Here is a 19,774-nt window from a genome sequence, read left to right as displayed (position 1 = left end):
GCGCACAATCAACAGATACATAATTGTACTTCACAAATTTTTCAAATGACTGGTCAAGGAAAATTTCATCTCATGTTTATGATATTTTTTATTTCAAGGATGAAATATATCTCACCAAATATTTTATGTCAAAATGACTTCTACACATATTTTTAGTTTCTCGCAATAAGAATTATTCCAAGACTTATGATAGATGCACTTATCACACTTTTTAAAGCATTCTCAAAAATGTAGAAATCACTTTTCATGATAAATATTTCTCATTTCTTTAGCCCCACTTTTCGAGAATTTAAATAACAATTTATATTCATGAAAAGTTGTATCACTCTATTCATAAAAATATAGGTAATGTTTTTTAATCTTTATCCGCTTGAGTGGAGCAAGTATAAAAAAGTACTTTACCCTTCCAACTCTTAAAGAGATCTAGCAGCGTCGAAGCGGAATGTGTTGATCTCTCCTATCTTGATATCCGAGATTTTTCAAACTATAGCAAAGCTGAATCTCCTTAAAATTATTGGTGAATATACCAATAAATTACAGTTGAAAAATGAAGAACAAAGTAAATAAATACTCTTCAAGCTGAAGCGTGGATATCTCGCTCTCTTTAAGGAGATTCAAGCTCACTGCGGTATAATCTTCACCGGTCCAGCAATAATACTCTTGACTTGTTGTTGTGTTGCACGACCTACGTTCTATCCTAATCAATACTAGATTTTATCCTATGAGATAGAACACGTTACTCTACCTGTTCCAAGCTAGCGTTTGCGGAATAGTAAAAAACAGTAAAGTAAAGGACACAACAATTTTATGTGGAAACCACCCGACTCACAAGGGTGAAAACACCATGACCTACATCTTTGTAGGATTTTCCCAAAACTCCACTCTGTTGTGAGCGTGCAAATTCAAGTTCTGAGCTCTATAACCTAGGAACTAACCTCTAATTCTTATCTCACTAATCTCCCTCTACTAGTAAGCTACCATTAAGTTAGCCCAACTTAAAGTTGAATTTGACTAATTGTTTGTACCTACAATTTATGCTTCTAATAAAGCATATAAGGATACAACTCTATAAACAGCATAATACACAAATCTAGACTCAAGAACTATAAAACATGAACTATGTAGAACAACTTCTTTAATCTTCTTCGTAGTATCAGGCGACCTTTTAGAATCGAACACTCAATATTGCGTTGTTGTATTCGCTCAATACCTTTCTTTCTTTATGAATGTGCAAATCTTCTTGATAAGACTTACATATATGCATCGAGTGCGCGGCAAGTCGGCAAAACTCAAACCTGCATTGAATCGGCCCATTTGTTTGTAATAGGTTTGGGTTGACTTAGGATTCTTGCTTTTTCATGCGGTTTCGTTGTCCTTGTAGAAGTCTGAAATATCTTGATAATTATGGCAAGAAATCCTGCAATTCTTGATTGTCAAGTCTTTACCATAAAACATAAATCCTACTCGCAGTAGGACCAGATGCCACTGAACATGTACTTTGACTGGATTCGACCCACCTATTTCTTTTGCCTCTGAATCTTGTCACACTCTGAGATGGAACGCCTCTGAATCTTGTCACACTCTGAGATGGAACATGTCCATAAACCTGTTTCATTCACCATTGTCCAGCAACTGGCTCTGATTTATCTTCTCCTAGCTCACCGCCTGTGTCGGAGATAAAACATGTCTACGTACATGATTCACTTGCCTCGTTTGTTTACTTTGTCAATCATCAAACTCACATGCTTATGCCGGCCAGCACTTGTCCCTTCAGATACCTGGCGGAGCCACGCCTATCAAAGGGTGTTCAAAAGAACCCCTCTACTAAAAAAAATACTATTTTTCTGAGGTTAAAATTATTTTTTATGTATATATAGTTGATGTTGAAACCCCAGACCTTTTATCTTCTTTTTATATTTTAAACCATCACGGAATTTTGATCGCCCATTCATCGTCATACAACTCAACAAACTCTAGACAAGATGTTTAGTCCAAAGAGACACCTTCCTCCAACTAAATAAAACTCTTTTATTCTCACTTTTTCAAGAACTCTCCAATATTTTTCACACACCTTATCTGAATGCTAGATAGTGAGGTTAGTTTTAATAACGAAGTAACTTGACTTGAATTTCTGGTGGTTGTCAATCAACTTATCTTTTCGAACTCAACTAAAACGAAAGACAGAGAATGAAAGAACGAATAAAAATTATCCTTCATCGCACATCAATAATCACTAATCAAGTTCCACAAGCTATGTTCTAACAAATTATCTAAACGTAAAGATAACAATTCTCCAGGTGTTAAACTCAGAGTTATTTCTTCAATTTCTGCAATTCCATTCGTCCACATACTTTTGAGATTTTCGCTATTTCTTTTACATTAGAAAAAAGAAAAATAACTCTGCTTTTTTTTGTTTGTTTTTGAATTAACTAATTGTTTGGTTCTGAAAAATTAAATAATTCGTGGACTTACATCCCATTTCACATCACTTATCAGGTACTACAAATTATTCCGAAGTGGCTAAAGTGATTTGTTTGGATTTTAGATTTTTTGTGAATACGTACGTGAATGTTCCTCAATTTTTTTCGATTTGGATTTCATTTTGACAGGGACAAAAAAAGAAAGACATTAGATGAAAAGAAATGCATATATGCATGACGGCTATGTTGATTATTAATGAGAAAATTACACCTTCCATGTCAATTAGGTAGCAATGCTACCAAAATTGACTCTCATTTTTTTTAAAATTTTACAAAAAATGACCCACTCCTCTCCCTGCCCCTCCTCTCTGCACTCACTCCCACCCCTCCATTGCGACATCGTTCTTCCACCGATCTAACTCCGCAAAACTAGCCATCTCTAGCCAAACAACGCCCAACGATTTGATCGGTTTATCTTTTTAACGCCATCCTTTGGTCTAAAAACGGCGAAGCCATCTCCGTCGATGTCTTGTATTGTTCCGGTCTAACTCGTTAAGCAAGCCATCTCGATCGGTCTATATTGTTACGGATACGTAGGATCTTTTAACGCCGTCACTGGTGACTTTTTGTTTTTGTTTAAATGTTAATTGTATTGTTACAAATCTGACCAGATTCGAGTTTTTCCAGCGACCTCCATGAACGTCGGCGAGTGCCCTTTTGGTGTATATGGGTGTATATGGTGTTTATGTATATAGGTGTGTAAATATGGTGGTTGGTGTTGTGCCCGGCGTGATCTCCCGATGATAGGTCCATAAATGTATATATGGGTTATAATGTTGTATATGGGTATATGGGTGTATATGGGTTATAATATTGTATATGGATGTATATAGGTATATCGGTGATAATATTGTATATGAGTTAAAGCTTTGCAATATAAATTTTGGGCTATTTTTTTTTGCAATGTAAGTGATCAAATTATATATTTATGAAATTTTCCCATTATTAATTAGTCGTACTTTGTACAGATTGTAGATTGTCTATAGAGACAATACGATAGGTCGTTTGGTGCATGGTATAATTTCGGGATATCCCGGCGCCTAATTTGTATCATGTTTGGTAGAAGGTATAAATTTATCCTGGGATAAATTTATACGTTGTATAAACATGATACAATAAATAAAAGGTGGTATAAGATAAGCCGAGATATCCCTTCTATACCACTTATCCAGATTATTTTATCCCATCTTCTTGATGGGATAAAATAGTCCCAAGATATGAGATAAATTAGTCCTGGGATTATAATCCCGGAATAATTTTGGCTACCTACCAAATGACCACTAACAGCTTAGTCAGTGTTCGTTTTTGAGAGGACACGATTAAGAATTGTCGTGTCCAAGGAAAATTAAAAGAAAAGTTAGACATAAGCACACGACTTTTTTTTATGGGGAAACTTACATAAATGACTACATTTTGGGGGTTATTTTTTAGGCATAGCTACACTTTAGCTAATTACGTTTCGTAGGCTACGCAGATACGAACATACAAGATATATTGTATTCGTGCGCTACGAGTGATCGTATCAAAAGTCGGATTGTATTCAAAATTCGGTACGTATTAGCATTTTCGGTGTATTCAAGTTAAATTTTCTTTGCATTCAATTCGGATTTCGTTGTATTAATTCGGATGTATTCAGTAAGTTGTATTCGAAGCCAAACGTATTCAACTCAACCGTATTCATTTGTAGCCATTTTTACACCGTATTCACTTTATTATACTTAAAATCGGTTGTATACAAAAAATATCCTTCAAAATACAAGAAATAAAATACACCCGAACACAATTTTGCACTAAAATTTAACGATACACTCAAATACTAAATACAAGAAATAAAATACACCCCAAACAACTTAGATTTCATGCTAAAAAATTAATGAATACAACCGGATTGTATGCTAAAAAATTATTGAATACACTCATAAAGAAACACTATTTATTTCGCATCCGTAAGACTGAAAAAATGTTTCCGCATCCGATAAATATTAATGAATACACGCTTAGATGTAAGTTACGAAGGCCCTAAAGTTAAAAGACCAAGCCTATTTGAATGGAAAATATTAAAGACCAAATCATTTGGAGGGCGTATTTGAACAGAAAATATTCCAGATCTTCACAAACTTGCTTTTTTCCAATGTCGGATACAAAACTAAAAAAGACTAGAAGATGGGTCCAGCCGTCACCATACGGTATCTAACCGCCTACCAATAACCCTCCAACCACCGCTGCACAACAACCTTCATCCACTTCCACCCATCTCGTCGGGCAGATCTAAGCCACCACACTTTTGTTCTTGTTTTGATTAATCTCTTAATCTATCAACAATTTAGATTGTCCCAAAACAAATGAAAAATATGGTCAAAGACACTGTAAACAATGATGTTTGGTTATAAATGTCGACCCTTCAATGTCACGTCATTAGGAAATTAATACCCAATACAGTGACTTTTTTATGTGAACAAAATAGAACCAAACGTTAGAGAGAGAAAGTAGACGTTAGAGAGAGAGAGGAGGAGAGAGTATCTGACTTAGAGAGTTGGGTATACACGTGTGTTCAGCTTATTTTACCTTAATAGCTAGTAAGTGTCATTAACATACAACTATTAACATAAAATGAATACGATCCAAATTATAGCTATAAACATAATTAATAGTAATAGTTTGCCACGTAATGTAGATTTCCCTTTTTTATAAACACATGATTTTTGGATAGATAACACGCTATACGACTACAATAATGATAATGAACATGGATTTATTCTATATTAGTTTTTCATATATAGGTCATTGACCAAATCATGTTAAAATATAATGCATTTTTAGTATATTTTTGTCTGATATTTACAATTATTAACTTTCGCATGATGCCCGATTATTTCGACCCCAACACTTTAGACATTTAAGCTATTCTAATTTTTACTGTTAAAATTATGACTCATAATTTTTTTATATAATTTATATTCTATTTAAAAAAAATAGGTATTCAATATCCAAAATTGAGAGTAAAAAATTGGGTGACCTGACGAATTGAATGAGCTGCCGCCACCCCTTCGAGAAGGAGTAACAGAAAATACTGAAAGTGAGATATTTGCTTTTACTATGTATTGCTTTGGGTCTCCCAAACAAGACACTTTGACCAAAATAAGCTATTGTTTCAACAAATTCATCAAAATAATACATTTTTTTGAAAATTTACAGAATTAGAATAAACGTATTTCACATTAACGTATTAGACATTATTTTATTCAAAAAATTCAACGGACAAAAAAGTTAAAGGTTAACGGTGTTAAAAGGGTAATTAGATATCGCAGAGTAACGTTTTTATGGTTAATACGTTATGAAGTAACGTATTATGGTTAATACGTTACTGTAAGTAACGACTCTGAAGAATACAAAATTTGACATTGATTGATCCTAAAGTCGTAACTCAGAGTTACAACTTAGGCTAAAACGTAATTTAACGAACGTTTTACGTAATCAAGACGAGCAATTAAATCCCTGCAAAGAATTCTTCAAATTACGAACCCTTCGATCGATGTAATTATAAACTTTACGAGCAATATTGATTACCCTTAAAAAAAGTATGATTAGCCTTACAAAAAGATACTGATTAGCCTTAAAAAAATTGATTAGGATTAAAAAAATATTGATTAGCCTTATAAAAAAAGTATTGATTAGCTAAATAAAGTAGCAGTTTTTCAATTTCAAAACAACACCAGCAGTGGGAAATTATATGAGCAGAAGTTGGTTAATTCTCCCTTTCAACATTTTCTTATACATTTTAAAGTGCAAGATGGTTAAGACCCAAAAGAAATTAAAGATACAATGTCTTAATTTTACAACAATAACTACTAGTAATTAATGCTTATATATCATAGTCTTTTCATATATGAAAATTAAGAAGCAACCATCTTTCATATCTACCGCTTAACGAAAAGTATTCTATCTTCTAGAAGCAAAACAACAGCTAAATTTGGTTTCTCAATTCACTTCGCTGGAACTAAATTTGTATAAAGCAAACGGCAGCTAAGAATGGTTTCCATCAAGTTGTAGACTAAGAGACCTTAGTGAATCATATATACTCCATAAAATAAAGCACTAAATCATCATTTAGATAAAATAAAGAACTAAAATCGGTGGAACATTGAAACCATTAATTAACCATAAAACGTTACTCTAGAAACGAATTATCTTTAACACCGTTAACCTTTAACTTTTTTGCCGTTGAATTTTTTGAATAAAATAATGCATAATACGTTCTTTGCGGAATACGTTTATTCTATTTCTGTAAATTTTCAAAAGAATATATTATTTTGGTGAATTGGCTGAAATAATGGCTTACTTTGGTAAAAAAATTCCCCCAACAACAACATACCAAATATAATTTCATAGGTAGGGCCGGGAAAGGGTATTACGCAGTGGAGATAGAAATATTGTTTACAAAAGACTCTCGGCTCAAATAACGCATCTCAAAACAATTTTAAAATAAAATAAAATATAGAACTAAAACAGACATAACAAATAATCGAGAAATCATTACATGACATTCAGAAAAAGAATGCTTTAGGTCTCCCCTTTGGTGCAAATTGCAGAATATGCTTTTCTTTAATTCAGTTGAGCGTTGTCCATATTATAGGATAGTTCGTGTGGAGAAAATAGCTCCACACGTTTGGGTGATTTTAAGATTTTAAAACAAAGTCTCATAGTGTTTATTAGTCCACTAGTCAATAAGTACACCTCTCTTTTTGTCTTTTGCGTTCATTAGCACGTAACTGTTTCTTCACGTGTCTATCTGGAGTATCACTTTGGCTTACTCTTCAATCTTGATTATGACCTATTGATTATTGGAGGGAACATCTCTATATTTCTCTCATTTAATTTTTCTTTTGGTATAATGAAGAGTATTTAACAAAAGACTTAATATCTTTTCGTAAGCTATATGACTTATCTTTCCGTAAGCTATATGACTTAAATGTGTAAAAGAAGGAAACTTTATATTCTTAAGCGCATTATTCCATATCATCAACTTTTTTTAAAAATATATATATTTGTGCCCTTCACTCGACACATATCAACATGTTTGATATTGACTTCCAACAAATACTTACAATCTTCAATAATAGCTCTCAACAGGTGATACATATGTGATTTGAACAAAATATATGATTAAAGTTTAATAATAACGCGTATTTGAAATTAAAATTAAAAATGATATTTGAAAGTTGCTAAGGTTTGAATACTTCACAATATGTGTAGTTCTGGAGGAAAGCAAACTTTGATATACTATAGTACTTTTTTTGGGTTGGAGTTGGGATTCTTACTCGATATTTTCTTTAGACTGACATTTGCAATACTTTTATTCCAGTTGATGAGAGTACAAAGGGAATTTCCCCATTTTATGGATCTTGCATTGTCCAAAAACGGATGAAATCAGCTTACTTGTTCTTTTTCTCTTCGTCGTATTTTTTCCTTCACTTATAATTCGTTAGCAACTTAGACACTTGTCGAACTTAGATAGGAAACTTCCGTTGTATTTTATTTTGAAGGTTCAATTTTTTATGTTTTTGTGATTGTGAATAGTTCATATTTGTTTTGATGGATGTGAGAGGCATCTTATTTGTGTTGACTGATCCCAGATGGGACATAGCGGGGTGCTAGGTATTTTCTTTCAATGTCATTGAACTTCGGCACTCTAAAATAGTAGCCTCTTATGAACAACTGGAGATAAAGGGATTCAAAAAATGTTAAACCGTCACAGTAGGAAGACAAATCCATGACCTATTACTAATATTTTTTGAACTTCCTTTGTCAGGGGCAGAGCCAAGTGGATAGAAGATTATACATAAAATATTAAAATTATTTTTTATGTATATATAATAGATAGTGAATACTTGAATCCCCTTGACTTCATGAAAATCTTGGCTCCGACTATCCTCTGTTAATGCATTAAAACATCTCTCTGTAATAAGGAGATTCAACAATCAATCTTTAAACAAATGGTTCAACAGTTTAGCACGTAAATTGGACCTCCTACCCAAACCATTTGGTCCATTTATCTTCCACTCTCCAGCATCGTGGGCCGCGGCCCACTAAGTTTCATTCCCACAAATGCACCTATTTCGGGCCAGTTTTTTATGCGGAATGCCCTCAAAGGCACTGGTCTTTGATTTTTGCCATGCGCTAAAAATTCCTTGGTTCAGGATTCGAACCCTCGCTTACAAAAAATTGAAGAAAAAAAATTGCAAGGCAGGGTTTGGATTTACAAGGCAGAGTTTTGCCTCAAACTCTACCTGATCAGGCAGAGTTTTGCTACCTTAAGGAAGAGTTTGAAACTCTGCCTAATCAGGCAAAGTTTAAAATTCTACCTGATCAGGCAGAGTTTGATGCAAACTCTGCCTTAAGGGAGAATTTTTCCTTCAGGCATGGCAAAACTCTACCTTAAGACAAAACTCTAGGTTTGCATTAAAGCCATTTTTTTTTAAAAAATTCAGTTGAATTTCTGCAAAACTCTGCCTTAAGGCCTAACTTTGACTTGAATAGGCCTAAATTTACTACGAAACTCTGCCTTGCAATTTTTTATTTTTTTGAGCCTGGGTCCGAACCCCCAACCTCATGATATTAGGCAAAGGACAAAATTAAAGACCACCAATTTGAGGGGTAAAAATTAAAGACGAGTGCCTTTGAAGGGAAATCGTGCAAATGAGCATCTTTAGTTTTTGCCCTTTAAATTTGTGATCTCTAATTTTTTCCCCTTAGCATTTTTTGGTGCGGCATAATTTAGACTTCACAAGGCATAGTTTACGTTTAACTTCGACATATATATCATAACATACACACAAATTATACCAGACAACGACAAAACTTTTAACACTCAACATAATTTAAAAAACGACATAATTTTAGATTTTGTTCGACATAGTTTATATTTAACTTCGGCATATGTATCATAAAATCCACATAAATTATGTCGGACAAGGCAAAACTTTCAACACTCAACATAATCTGAAATATATTACAAAACTTACTGCATAACTTAATTCCAACAGAATTTACGCCGAGCGAGACAAAAGTTCAATTTCAAAAGATAAAAATTTAAAAAATTATGCCTTGAGAAGCCGGTCTGGATATTTTAATTAAATAAGTAGTAGGTCAAAAATTTAAAACCACATATATGGAGGACAAAAATTAAAGACCAGTGCGTTTGAAGGAAATCCGAGCAAAAAGTTGAAACGTCTGCTTAACCAATTGGACCAGCTACTATGATTCAGCCTGGACAGAAGGCCTATTGCAATTTCAATTGCAAGGGCCCAAAGAAAAGTAAGAACTAAAAAGCCATACATGAAGGAAGGAGCTAAAACTGCAACAAAATGGTAATCATAATAGGAGAAACCGGCAACTATCTAATGATTAAACAAGATTTAGACATCTATATATATGATTCAACAAAAGTCTCCTCCTGAGTTGCTTTTCCTAACCATGACTTCAGTCGTAGTTGCAGCTGCCATAACCTGCCATTGTCAAGATTGAATTATTAATAGATTTATAACGAGGGCGTAATTAAGATATATTAAGTAAATGAGAAATAGAACCGGACGCGTTTTTTTTTGCATATACGTATATATGCACATATAGTTCGAGCAGAAAGTAATACTACCAGAGTTTCTTCTAGTTGAATTCACAAAACGCATCCTAATTAAAATATAAATGCGTCTCCGAGCAGAACAAGGACTTATCCTAATTAAAATATAAATGCGTCTCCGAGCAGAACAAGGACTTACTTGGATCAGTCAAGACAACGAGGGCAGAATTACCAAAGTGGCAATTCCAAGGGTTCCTTCCTTTAGATTGGTAATAAAGATTCATGGCAATAGAAGCGTGGTTCATCAAATTGTTTGGTGAAAAGCAAGGACAGCCCTCTTGAAAGATACTACAATCCACATTGGAACATGCAAAATTTATGTTTTGCTGAAGGATTGTATTATCTGATGAAGGTTTAGCCACACACCATGTCTTCTGCAAAACCAAATTAATTAAGTACAAACACATCACAAATCTAATATTCGTTTAATCTCCACTAACTAATTCAACTCTTTAACTTACCGGTTCATCCGCTAACGTCCAAAACGGCGCTGAAACAACATGATTTAAACATTTAATTAGTGTCATTCAAACTAAGTAAGGGTACTAGTCTACAATGAACGTAGCCTAACAAAAACATAATCGTAACGCTACTAGAAAAATGACTATTAGCGACACGAAAAATTGTCACTAACCTGAGAAGTAGGACAAGAGCAGGAAGAAAAGGGTGAGACTTGCTTTAGCCATAAGTGAGTGACTATCTAGTATCTATGAAGAATAACACTAAAGATTTTAAGGAGGGAAAACCAGAACTGTGTGGCTAAGTTTAGATAGTAGAGGAAACAGATGTAAAGTGATTATTGATGGTATCGGTGAAGAAATGTTGTTTGGCAATTTATTTAAGAAGAGAAAAAGCAGGCAAAAACGGAAGCTTATAGTGAGCCGTTACAACTTACGTTGAATCTTGTGGAGTTAGAGGACACATAAAAAGTCCCCCCCACACACTCAGATTACTGGTAAAACTTAACAATTAAGGTGAGTATAAAATTATTCGTAATTAACTTTGGTTTAATGATAATGTTTGTGAAGACATGCATTATATATTTATTGGATTGATGTATCGATGCGGGTAAATGTTCACTCCGATTATTCTTGACCTCATTCTTATTACTGGACTTGTAGTGCTATTTATTTTTTCTTGACCTCATTCTTATTACTGGACCAATTGTGAGCATGTCATATCAACAGTCGCAACATTGTGTTATTCTTATCATTGCTTGCGTGGTCATGACTCATGCCATATAACTACCTGAGCCATGTCAACAAGCAAAGGGGAAAACAAAGAAAAGAACAACTTTTACAAGATTTCCTATATGCAGTTCCAACTACTTTGGTAAATTTTGTTTTCCACAAGCAATTAAACAAACATTCGTTTGGGAGCACATGTGGCGGCTACGGCTAGGGATAGAGAGCTACATGATCTGCAGGAATTCAACTGAATTTCCATTGATAGTAATATATAACTATGGTAAAAGTATTTTGAATTATATATATATATATATATATATATATATATATATATTCCATTTACGAAATAGAAGGTTTGAAATAGCAACAAATATGATTCAGACGTTGCTCTAGATTGTACGTTCAAATCTAAAATGTGATCTTAGAGCACTTTTACGAATCTATTGATAGAATTTCTTACTCCATCATTGATGACGGTTACATCGATTATATCAGTCTTGTTACTTTTGCTGGTGTTCGAAATGGTTACAATTTTTTTTATTGCTTTGGAAAGTGCTGTATATGCACTATGCTAAATGAAAAGTACTTCTAATGCATTTTGTAACATCACATGAAAAAGTTAAGTTATGAGATCTACTTTCACCTTTTGTTGTCAATAACTTTATTCTCTACTCCATCTTTTACATTAAAGTTAAGTATGAATTTTTCCTAACAAATATAGAACAACTCTATTTAATCCAAAAGTAGTAATGGTGGATGACCATTTGCACCATGTGAGGTAGGATCATGGAAGCTGCACACCAAACTAATACAGCACAGAAAAGTTGATTCAAGGAAAACGAAGCAAGTGCACAAGACCATGTGCTTTGATCTAGACTAACAGAAAGGCTTGGAAATTCTCCACCAGCAAATCTCAAGAAAGTTGCCGTTTTCTTTCTTTTAAAAGTTATTTGTTTCGTAAGACGAATTTATTACTTATTTAAAATAAACTTTTCTTAAGAAGTCATTTCTAGACCTTGACAAGAGGGGTATGCTCATATGGTAAGCAGTCTCCACTTCCAATTCGAAGGTTATGGGTTTGAGTCGTCAAGGCATCAAAATGAGGCCTCCTGGCACGAAGGGGTAAAAACAAAAAATTCCTAGACCCTAATGTTAAAGTTATCAGAAATGTTTTGCTAAAAATAATTAAAAAAAAAGCATTTTCCATTAAAAGAAAAAAATGAATTGCCTCGTTTATGGATGAAAATTCTTTTTGTAACTATTTTAATTTCATATTACTTGCTCTTTTTAACATTATGATCAATCTTTAATACTGATACAGAATTTCATTTAAATACTAATATCCGATTTACTAATATTAGTAGTATTATACTCCATACATTTTTCGCAAAAAAATATTTTCACTCACCAATTAGACACCAAAATACATTTTGTCATGACAAACATTTTTCTTTACCAAACACACTAAAAAAATCTAAGTTTATTTTCACAACATATGCTTCATTACTAATTTATCAGCAAAGATTCCAAAGAACCATTCCTTAGAAAGTATCAGCTTGATTGGATTTTCAAAGAGAAGTGATTAAGTCCATTGATTAAGGTGATTTTAGAAGTCCAAATCAAGTTGGCTCTATGTTGTTCACAAGTGACTAAGTTTAAGACTGAACTTCAACTGCCAATAATTCAAACAGATATATAATAAATATACCAACAGAAGTTGTTCGTGGGCCATCATATTTTATCCATTACAGTATTTGCAGCAATATCTATGACATATTCTGCATAACTACAGGAAAATAAACACTTAAAAATAAACTAGAATTATATACAAAATTAATACTTATAACATTTTCAAGAAGATGGCTGTAACTGGAGCCATATCAGTACCACTTTGGATTTCAACATCAACATCCACAAAAATCACTGCTTTTAATACCAAATCCAGAATTTCTTACCCTCTTAAACTTTCAAGAAATGGTCTTTATCCCTTATCCACATTTGACAGAAATGGCCAATATGAACAACATTTTACAATTAAAGCTGCTTCTTCCTCTTCAGGTAATAATACATACAAGTGATTTGGTTATTCTTGGAAAAGGTTATTATCTTTATGTCTTTTAACTTACTATTAGTAGATTTTTAAGCTGAATTTACATCTTTTGTTCAAAAGAGGGAAAACCCCTCAAAACTGAATTTTTCCTAATTTTCAGATTGTGGGTAATCTTGATTTCTTAAATTTTTACTAAAATATTCATATAAGTCCAACATTTGCCAAAATTGGATGAGAAAAACCCTAAATGGTATAAATGCAAATTTCCTGATCAATACAAATTTGCTTCTTGAAGAACAACTAAAATAAGAGGAGTGGAACAAGAAAATGCATGATTCCTGAAGTTGGTGGAGAGAATAATATGTGGCATTACTGAATTTAAGCTAATTTTATGTATCTAAACTCAATTATGTTCTCTAGGTAGAAAATAAACATTATGCACTGTATTGGCCTGCCTGTGTCACCTGTCCTCCAAAATACGGCCCCACCTGTATCAGATTCTCCAACAATGCACTACTTTTGGAGGATTCAGCACACGGCCGACAACATTTTTGAGGAGTTCGAGTAACATATGAGATTGACTATCCATAAAGGTTTTAGCTTTGTAATGGTATCCATGAGACATAATTTGTAATATTATTATATTCATTCAAGTCTAAAATATGTTTACTGAATAAAAGATGTTATTAATATGTTTTGATATGGGTTACTTGAGCCGAGGGTCTTTTGGAAACAACCTTTCTACCTCCATGAGGTAGAGGTAAGGTTTGCGTACACTTTACCCTCCCCAGCCCCCACTTGTTGCGATTACACTGGCTATGTTGTTGTTGTTGTTGTTGTTGTATTAAAGAAAAGACTTGATCTTGGCACATATGCAGTTGAATTGCTGTTTGTTCAGAGTTCTTTACTTATATATCTTCTTCTTCTTCTTCTTCTTTTTGTTTTTTGGTTGTAATGGCAAGCTTTTTGATTGTGACTGCTTCCAGCATTCTCTTTTTGCTGGTTTACCAATGAAAGTTTCTAATTACCGATAAAAAAAGATGGTACAGAAGAAAAGATCTGATGTTGGCAAAAATGTTGTTGAATTGCTGCTTTGATCAGAGTTTTTCACCTACGTGAATTATTTGGAGACTGTAGATTAGTTCTGATTAGAGGCTAGGAAGGACCCTCAGGCTATGGGAATAAGATTAGACACCAGAATGCTGAGTGGCAATAACCATCAAAAGGTAGCTTAAAGAATCTTTTAATATGGATTAACCTAAAAATTCGTTCACCCAACCGCTTAAATTAAAAATAGCTGGCAGATGTATCATATATGTATAACCGATGTATAGCAGCTAGGGAAAGTAAATAGTGAACTGACCGACTATTTGTGTAAAAATATTTTAATCTGATCATAGGCACATTTTTCATCATAGCTAAAACGTCAGTACTGCACCATCATATTTTTCATTGTTGCAGCTCAGAAAAGACAGGAGTCGACCTGCAAAATACTCTTTGACTCGCACTTGCTATTTTTAATCCTTAGTTTTGAGACAAATCAAGCGGACTAATGTTTCCATTTTATGCCTTCACGAAATATAAAGGACACTTGATCTTATCTTTATGTTTGTTTGTGAGAGCTGACGACTTGTCATTTGTTGTCGATTCAGTTGGAAGTACAGAATACGCAGAAGAACCAGCAACTAAGGTGAAATTTCAAAGATCATTGAGCCTACCTGGTTGCTCCACTTCATTGTCATTGCTTGGAACTGGTCAGCTGCAACACAATCAATAACTTTTTCCAAATAATTTGAGAATAAATTTCAATTATCGATTTATCTGCCTCAAGTTCTTCTAAAGCATGATAATGGCAATGCTCTATGCTCATGCTTTGCTGCTTTTCCTACAAATTTAGGATACAGGGAAAAGGTATTTGCAATTATTGGTGTCAAAGTCTATGCTGCAGGACTCTATGTCAATGACTCAGTCTTTAGTAGATTAGATGTCTGGCGAGGATGTTCTTCTGCAGAAATTCAGCCAGAAACTTCCTTGTTCAACAATATCTTTGAAGGTAAATGGGCGATGTTTAATTGTTTGGAGATGATATCATATAGGGGGTGCTGAAATTGATTCTATGAATTGCAGCCAATCTGGAGAAATCACTACGTATTGTGCTGGTCAGAGATATTGACGGTAAAACTTTCTGGGATGCCTTAGATGAAGCCATTTCTCCGAGAATCAAATCACCCACTACTGATGATAAATCTGCTCTTTCCACGTTCCGTGGTGTCTTTCAAGGAAAACCTCTTAAGAAAGAAACTTCCATATTCTTGACTTGGATTGACCCGACCAAAATGCTCGTGAGTATGCAGTTTATTTATATTAAGACTCTCTTAAGGCCTAGATTATATCAACTCTAGGCATCAAATGTTGCCTTTGTTTTGTTCTTAGCTTTTTAAATTCTAATTTGTTGCTCTATTGTATGGATATTTTAAAGGTTTCACTCTCTTTTGATGGGATGCCTTCGTCGGTTGATGCGACAATTGAGTCTACAAATGTTGCATCAGCTCTCTTCGACGTATTTTTTGGTGGTGATCCAGTTTCTCCTACACTGAAAGCATCAATTGCCAAAGGATTGGAAGATGCACTCAAGTAAAGTCCGTAATGAGTGAGCCTGTCTGAATTAGCTGATTGTAAATAGCTATAAACTTGAAATGCTGAAAAAACATTTTTAATTGTTGAATCTGATTTTATAGCATGTTTGGATAAGTCTTTTCACCGCTAATAAACAGTTGATATGTTCAGTAAAAAAGTGTTAATAAGTTAGAATGACTAAACTACCCTTAAATTTTTTGAAAAAAGTTATAAATTTAAAAGTATTCCTGTAATTAAAAAGAGGAATGATGCATACAGAGTGAAGAGGAAGTTTAGAGTTTTGTTTTAGGGAAGATATTTTGAGATCAGAAAAAATATTAAGGATAAAATAGTAAAATATTTGGTCAAACCAAAAGTTCTTATAAGCTGAAAATTCATAAATTGGATGACCAGCTTATGACTTTTGACACTTTGGTGTTTACCAAACGCGTAAATAAGCTAAAAAGTGCTTACAAGCCAATTTGACCAACTATAGCGTAGTCTGTTAATCGGTGATTGCATAGCTCCATTAGAACAAATTGCTCAAAGTTTTGTTAGCTTCCTTCTATGGGGACCAAGAACAAGCATTACGCAAGATAATTATAAAAAATAAAATAAAATATTTGAGAGAAATTACCGTTGAAACAGAAAACCAAGAATCTCAAGCCAAAGCATTTATCTTTATTTGCTCAAGCATTATTACAACTTCAGCCATGGTTGGCCTTTTACATGGATCTGCCTCAAGGCACATCAATGCAATGTTAAATACATGGTTAATTTCATCTATAGGAAACTCCTTTAAGTTTCTGTCAAGTACATACTCTTCCCTTTCCTCTTGAACAACTGCTTTCACCTGTAAAACAGAAACGAGATTAAGTGACCAAATTAATGACAGCTCGGAAACAGCTAAAACTTGATGATTAAATTTTTTCACTGATGCGCACATAGTGCATTGTGATTCTAATATTGTTGAAACTTGAAATATTCCTGAAAAAGTTGGACTAAAAGTTTACCCAAGTTACAAGCTTGGTTCCTTCCTCCAAAAATGATTCATCTGTTGGTTTTTTCCCAGTTAGAAGCTCCAGTAAGACGACTCCGAAGCTGTAAACATCTCCTTTTACTGTTGCTTTTCCGGTGTCAAAATATTCTGCAGAAGACCATAATATAATTGACAGTTCTTCAAACACAAAGATTTGAGTCTTCTAATGGTTCTAATAAAAACATACCAGGAGCCAAATATCCGAAAGTTCCGGCTACCAAAGTTGAAACGTGTGTCTTATCTGGTTCCATCAGAGTGGCTAGTCCAAAATCAGATACTCGAGCCTCCATGTTATGATCCAACAAGATATTGCTCGACTTAATATCTCGGTGGATAACGTGAGGGATGCAATCGTGATGCAGATATGATAATCCTCTTGCAGCTCCTACTGCTATTTTGTATCTTGAAGGCCAATCCAAAACCTTCTGGGCAGCAGATTTTCCTGCAATACAATGCTTCCATCTTATAGTTTATCCGCATATGAAAAACTTGAAAGGTCTTTATAATGCATCTATGATTCTAGCATTAGCAGAGGCTGAAATAAGCTAAAATGATCGACCAATCATTAGACTTTGGGGTCGTTTGGTTCGTAAACAAGTTGTGCTGGGAATTGGGATTAGTAATGCTAGCATTATTTCTTATCGACTGATTGGATTGTTGTATTAAAAACAACATGCATTGCATAATTTGTAAATTGGGCTGAATAGGGTGTATAAGTATAAGAATAGTACCGGTAATGTTAATGCCATGGTCTACTATGTATAAAAACAGTATTGAATAGGGTGTATAAGTAATTATAGTATTAGTTGTACTAGACTTAAATGTGCAACCAAACATTGTACAAAAATTTTGCACGAGCATTATTCTACCTAATACATCCTACCAAATGACCCCTTAGAGAATAAGAAACAGACATAGAAATATACCATGAAGTACTACATCCAAACTTCCATTAGGCATAAGCTCATAGATGAGAAGGTTATACTGAGATGTACTGTAGTATCCATGAAGTGTCACAATATTTCGATGCTTTATGTCCCCCATTGCCACCAATTCTCTTTCAAAACCTCCGTCTTGCTCCGCGCTTATTCTGTTTAACCTCTTTACAGCGAACGAAGTTGATTCGTTAATTGTCAGTTTATAGACTGTTCCATAGCCTCCTGATCCTATAATATCTTTGTTGGTGAGCTTCATGGTCCTCTTCAACAACATGTTGGACTCCAATGTGTTCATTTTTTGTGACTTAAACATCACTAGCTTTCCACCTGAATATGAACATGATGAAAACATAAGATATTCCTCATCCATCATATAGTATTTTAAAGAACATGATCATATCCTACCAGATAAACTGTCTTGAACAACCATTTGCTTTCTCTTCCATCTACGGTAACAGAGGATTGTCATAATAATTTTTGAGACAATAAACAAAACCACGCATATTGTGATATAGAGTGCAATAACTTTAGAGTTTCCCATTTAGTGCTGCAAGTAGTGAGGCCAAGTTAGAAACCAAATCATATCATTGTGTTCAGCTGAGCAAAAAATATAGAGTAAGAAAACAGGTACCTGAATTCTCTAGACGGCTTTTAGACTTTTGGCCTCCTAGCTTCAACTGTGGAATTACATAAATGGTTGTTAATGAGGTGTACCAGAAGAACAAAGGATTGTTAGTGGATAGGAGCTATTTAAGACAGCCTAAAGAGCCTACTTTCCACTTGTGAAAAATACAATCACAACTCAACTTGCACGCGATTCAACAATCGAAACTACAGCTGATAGTCCAAATGAGACGGTATCTTCCTATAATAGTTAGCAGTATTGAACAGGGAAGTCATTGGTCCAAGAAAAGAAAAGAAACGCCTTTGGAAGAGGAAAATTAATAAAAGGAACTCGCTAGGCCTTCAGACCAAAGGCGATATTGTTCATGCTTCAACCGATCTGACTAATTCTATATGCAATTATATATAAACGCTTTAGGAGCTGTTTGGATGTCAGTTTAGAAATTAGAATGAAGAAGAGTTCAAATACACAAGCTTTAAGAACTTAGAATGGGACTTCACCTTGATAACCTGTTGCAGGAAGTGCTCATTTCCTGAAGCAAAACCAAAATTATGCCATTGAAGTTACTAAAAAATTCCTTCAATTTTAGAACCATCAGCATGAGTATATAGGGTTGATAAATTTTAGGAGCATCTAATAGTGGGGTCCTAGTTAGCTCACCTGCCAGAGGAAGAACTCATTATCAATATGAACAAGTCTCATGTGAATATGATTTGTTGCTTTTTTCCTAGCTGATAAGGCTGATTTTAATCATTGATATGTTGACGAAAACATTAGTCCTACTTTACCATACATGGAAAGACCAGCCAACCTTTCATGTATCTACTTTTTGTCCCCTCCATGCGTTAGGATGCCAGCACACTTGAAACGGATACGTAAACGTAATCTCCAAACGTATACATACCCAAAATATGCTGAAAATATTACCGTTTACACTTGGAAGAAAAAAGGTGAAAAGTGATATATTGCAAGGAATAAAGGATAACGGGAGTTAAAAGCTTATATGATCACTCAACTTTGGGTAATTGACCTCCATAGTTATTCAACTTTGGGATAATGTGCTAGTCTCTCTACCTCCTCCACGTGAAATTTTCACCGCTTGTCCCTTTTTGAAATAACTATTTAGTAATGTCTATCTTTTTATTTCTCTTTCTCTGACAATTTATGGACCTTTGAACGACGACCTAAAGATCCCTTTTGAAC

The 19,774-nt window shown here is 34.1% G+C and overlaps 3 protein-coding genes across 4 annotated transcripts; 1 reads left to right on the top strand and 2 right to left on the bottom strand.

The window, feature by feature from the left end:
• Positions 1-9,714: 9,714 nt before the first annotated feature.
• LOC132036766 (glucan endo-1,3-beta-D-glucosidase-like) lies at positions 9,715-10,802 on the bottom strand. Its single transcript, XM_059427146.1, has 4 exons — positions 10,751-10,802; positions 10,578-10,606; positions 10,256-10,490; positions 9,715-9,985 (listed from the first exon to the last, which is right to left on the bottom strand). Exons 1-4 carry the CDS (start codon positions 10,800-10,802, stop codon positions 9,960-9,962), a joined length of 342 nt encoding a protein of 113 aa, XP_059283129.1. The 3' UTR covers positions 9,715-9,959.
• A 2,298-nt stretch (positions 10,803-13,100) lies between these two features.
• LOC132036068 (fatty-acid-binding protein 3, chloroplastic) lies at positions 13,101-16,114 on the top strand. 2 transcript variants are annotated; one of them, XM_059426296.1, is made up of 5 exons: positions 13,101-13,361; positions 15,006-15,107; positions 15,251-15,406; positions 15,481-15,695; positions 15,833-16,114. In XM_059426296.1, the coding sequence occupies exons 1-5, from the start codon at positions 13,163-13,165 to the stop codon at positions 15,989-15,991; spliced, it is 831 nt and encodes a 276-aa protein (XP_059282279.1). In that variant the 5' UTR covers positions 13,101-13,162; the 3' UTR covers positions 15,992-16,114. The 2 variants fall into 2 exon arrangements, with proteins under 2 accessions (XP_059282279.1, XP_059282280.1); XM_059426297.1 differs by having other exon boundaries at positions 13,270-13,401.
• A 514-nt stretch (positions 16,115-16,628) lies between these two features.
• Positions 16,629-19,359, bottom strand: LOC132036067 (receptor-like serine/threonine-protein kinase At1g78530). The gene is made up of 5 exons (XM_059426295.1): positions 18,352-19,359; positions 17,935-18,273; positions 17,196-17,450; positions 16,983-17,116; positions 16,629-16,822 (listed from the first exon to the last, which is right to left on the bottom strand). The coding sequence occupies exons 1-5, from the start codon at positions 18,485-18,487 to the stop codon at positions 16,631-16,633; spliced, it is 1,056 nt and encodes a 351-aa protein (XP_059282278.1). The 5' UTR covers positions 18,488-19,359; the 3' UTR covers positions 16,629-16,630.
• Between the last annotated feature and the right edge of the window lie 415 nt (positions 19,360-19,774).

This window comes from Lycium ferocissimum, chromosome 11, assembly GCF_029784015.1.
Source record: "Lycium ferocissimum isolate CSIRO_LF1 chromosome 11, AGI_CSIRO_Lferr_CH_V1, whole genome shotgun sequence".
Classification (NCBI taxonomy): domain Eukaryota; kingdom Viridiplantae; phylum Streptophyta; class Magnoliopsida; order Solanales; family Solanaceae; genus Lycium; species Lycium ferocissimum.
Note: the sequence above shows the minus strand (reverse complement) of the source record. Positions and strands in the feature narration are given on the sequence as shown.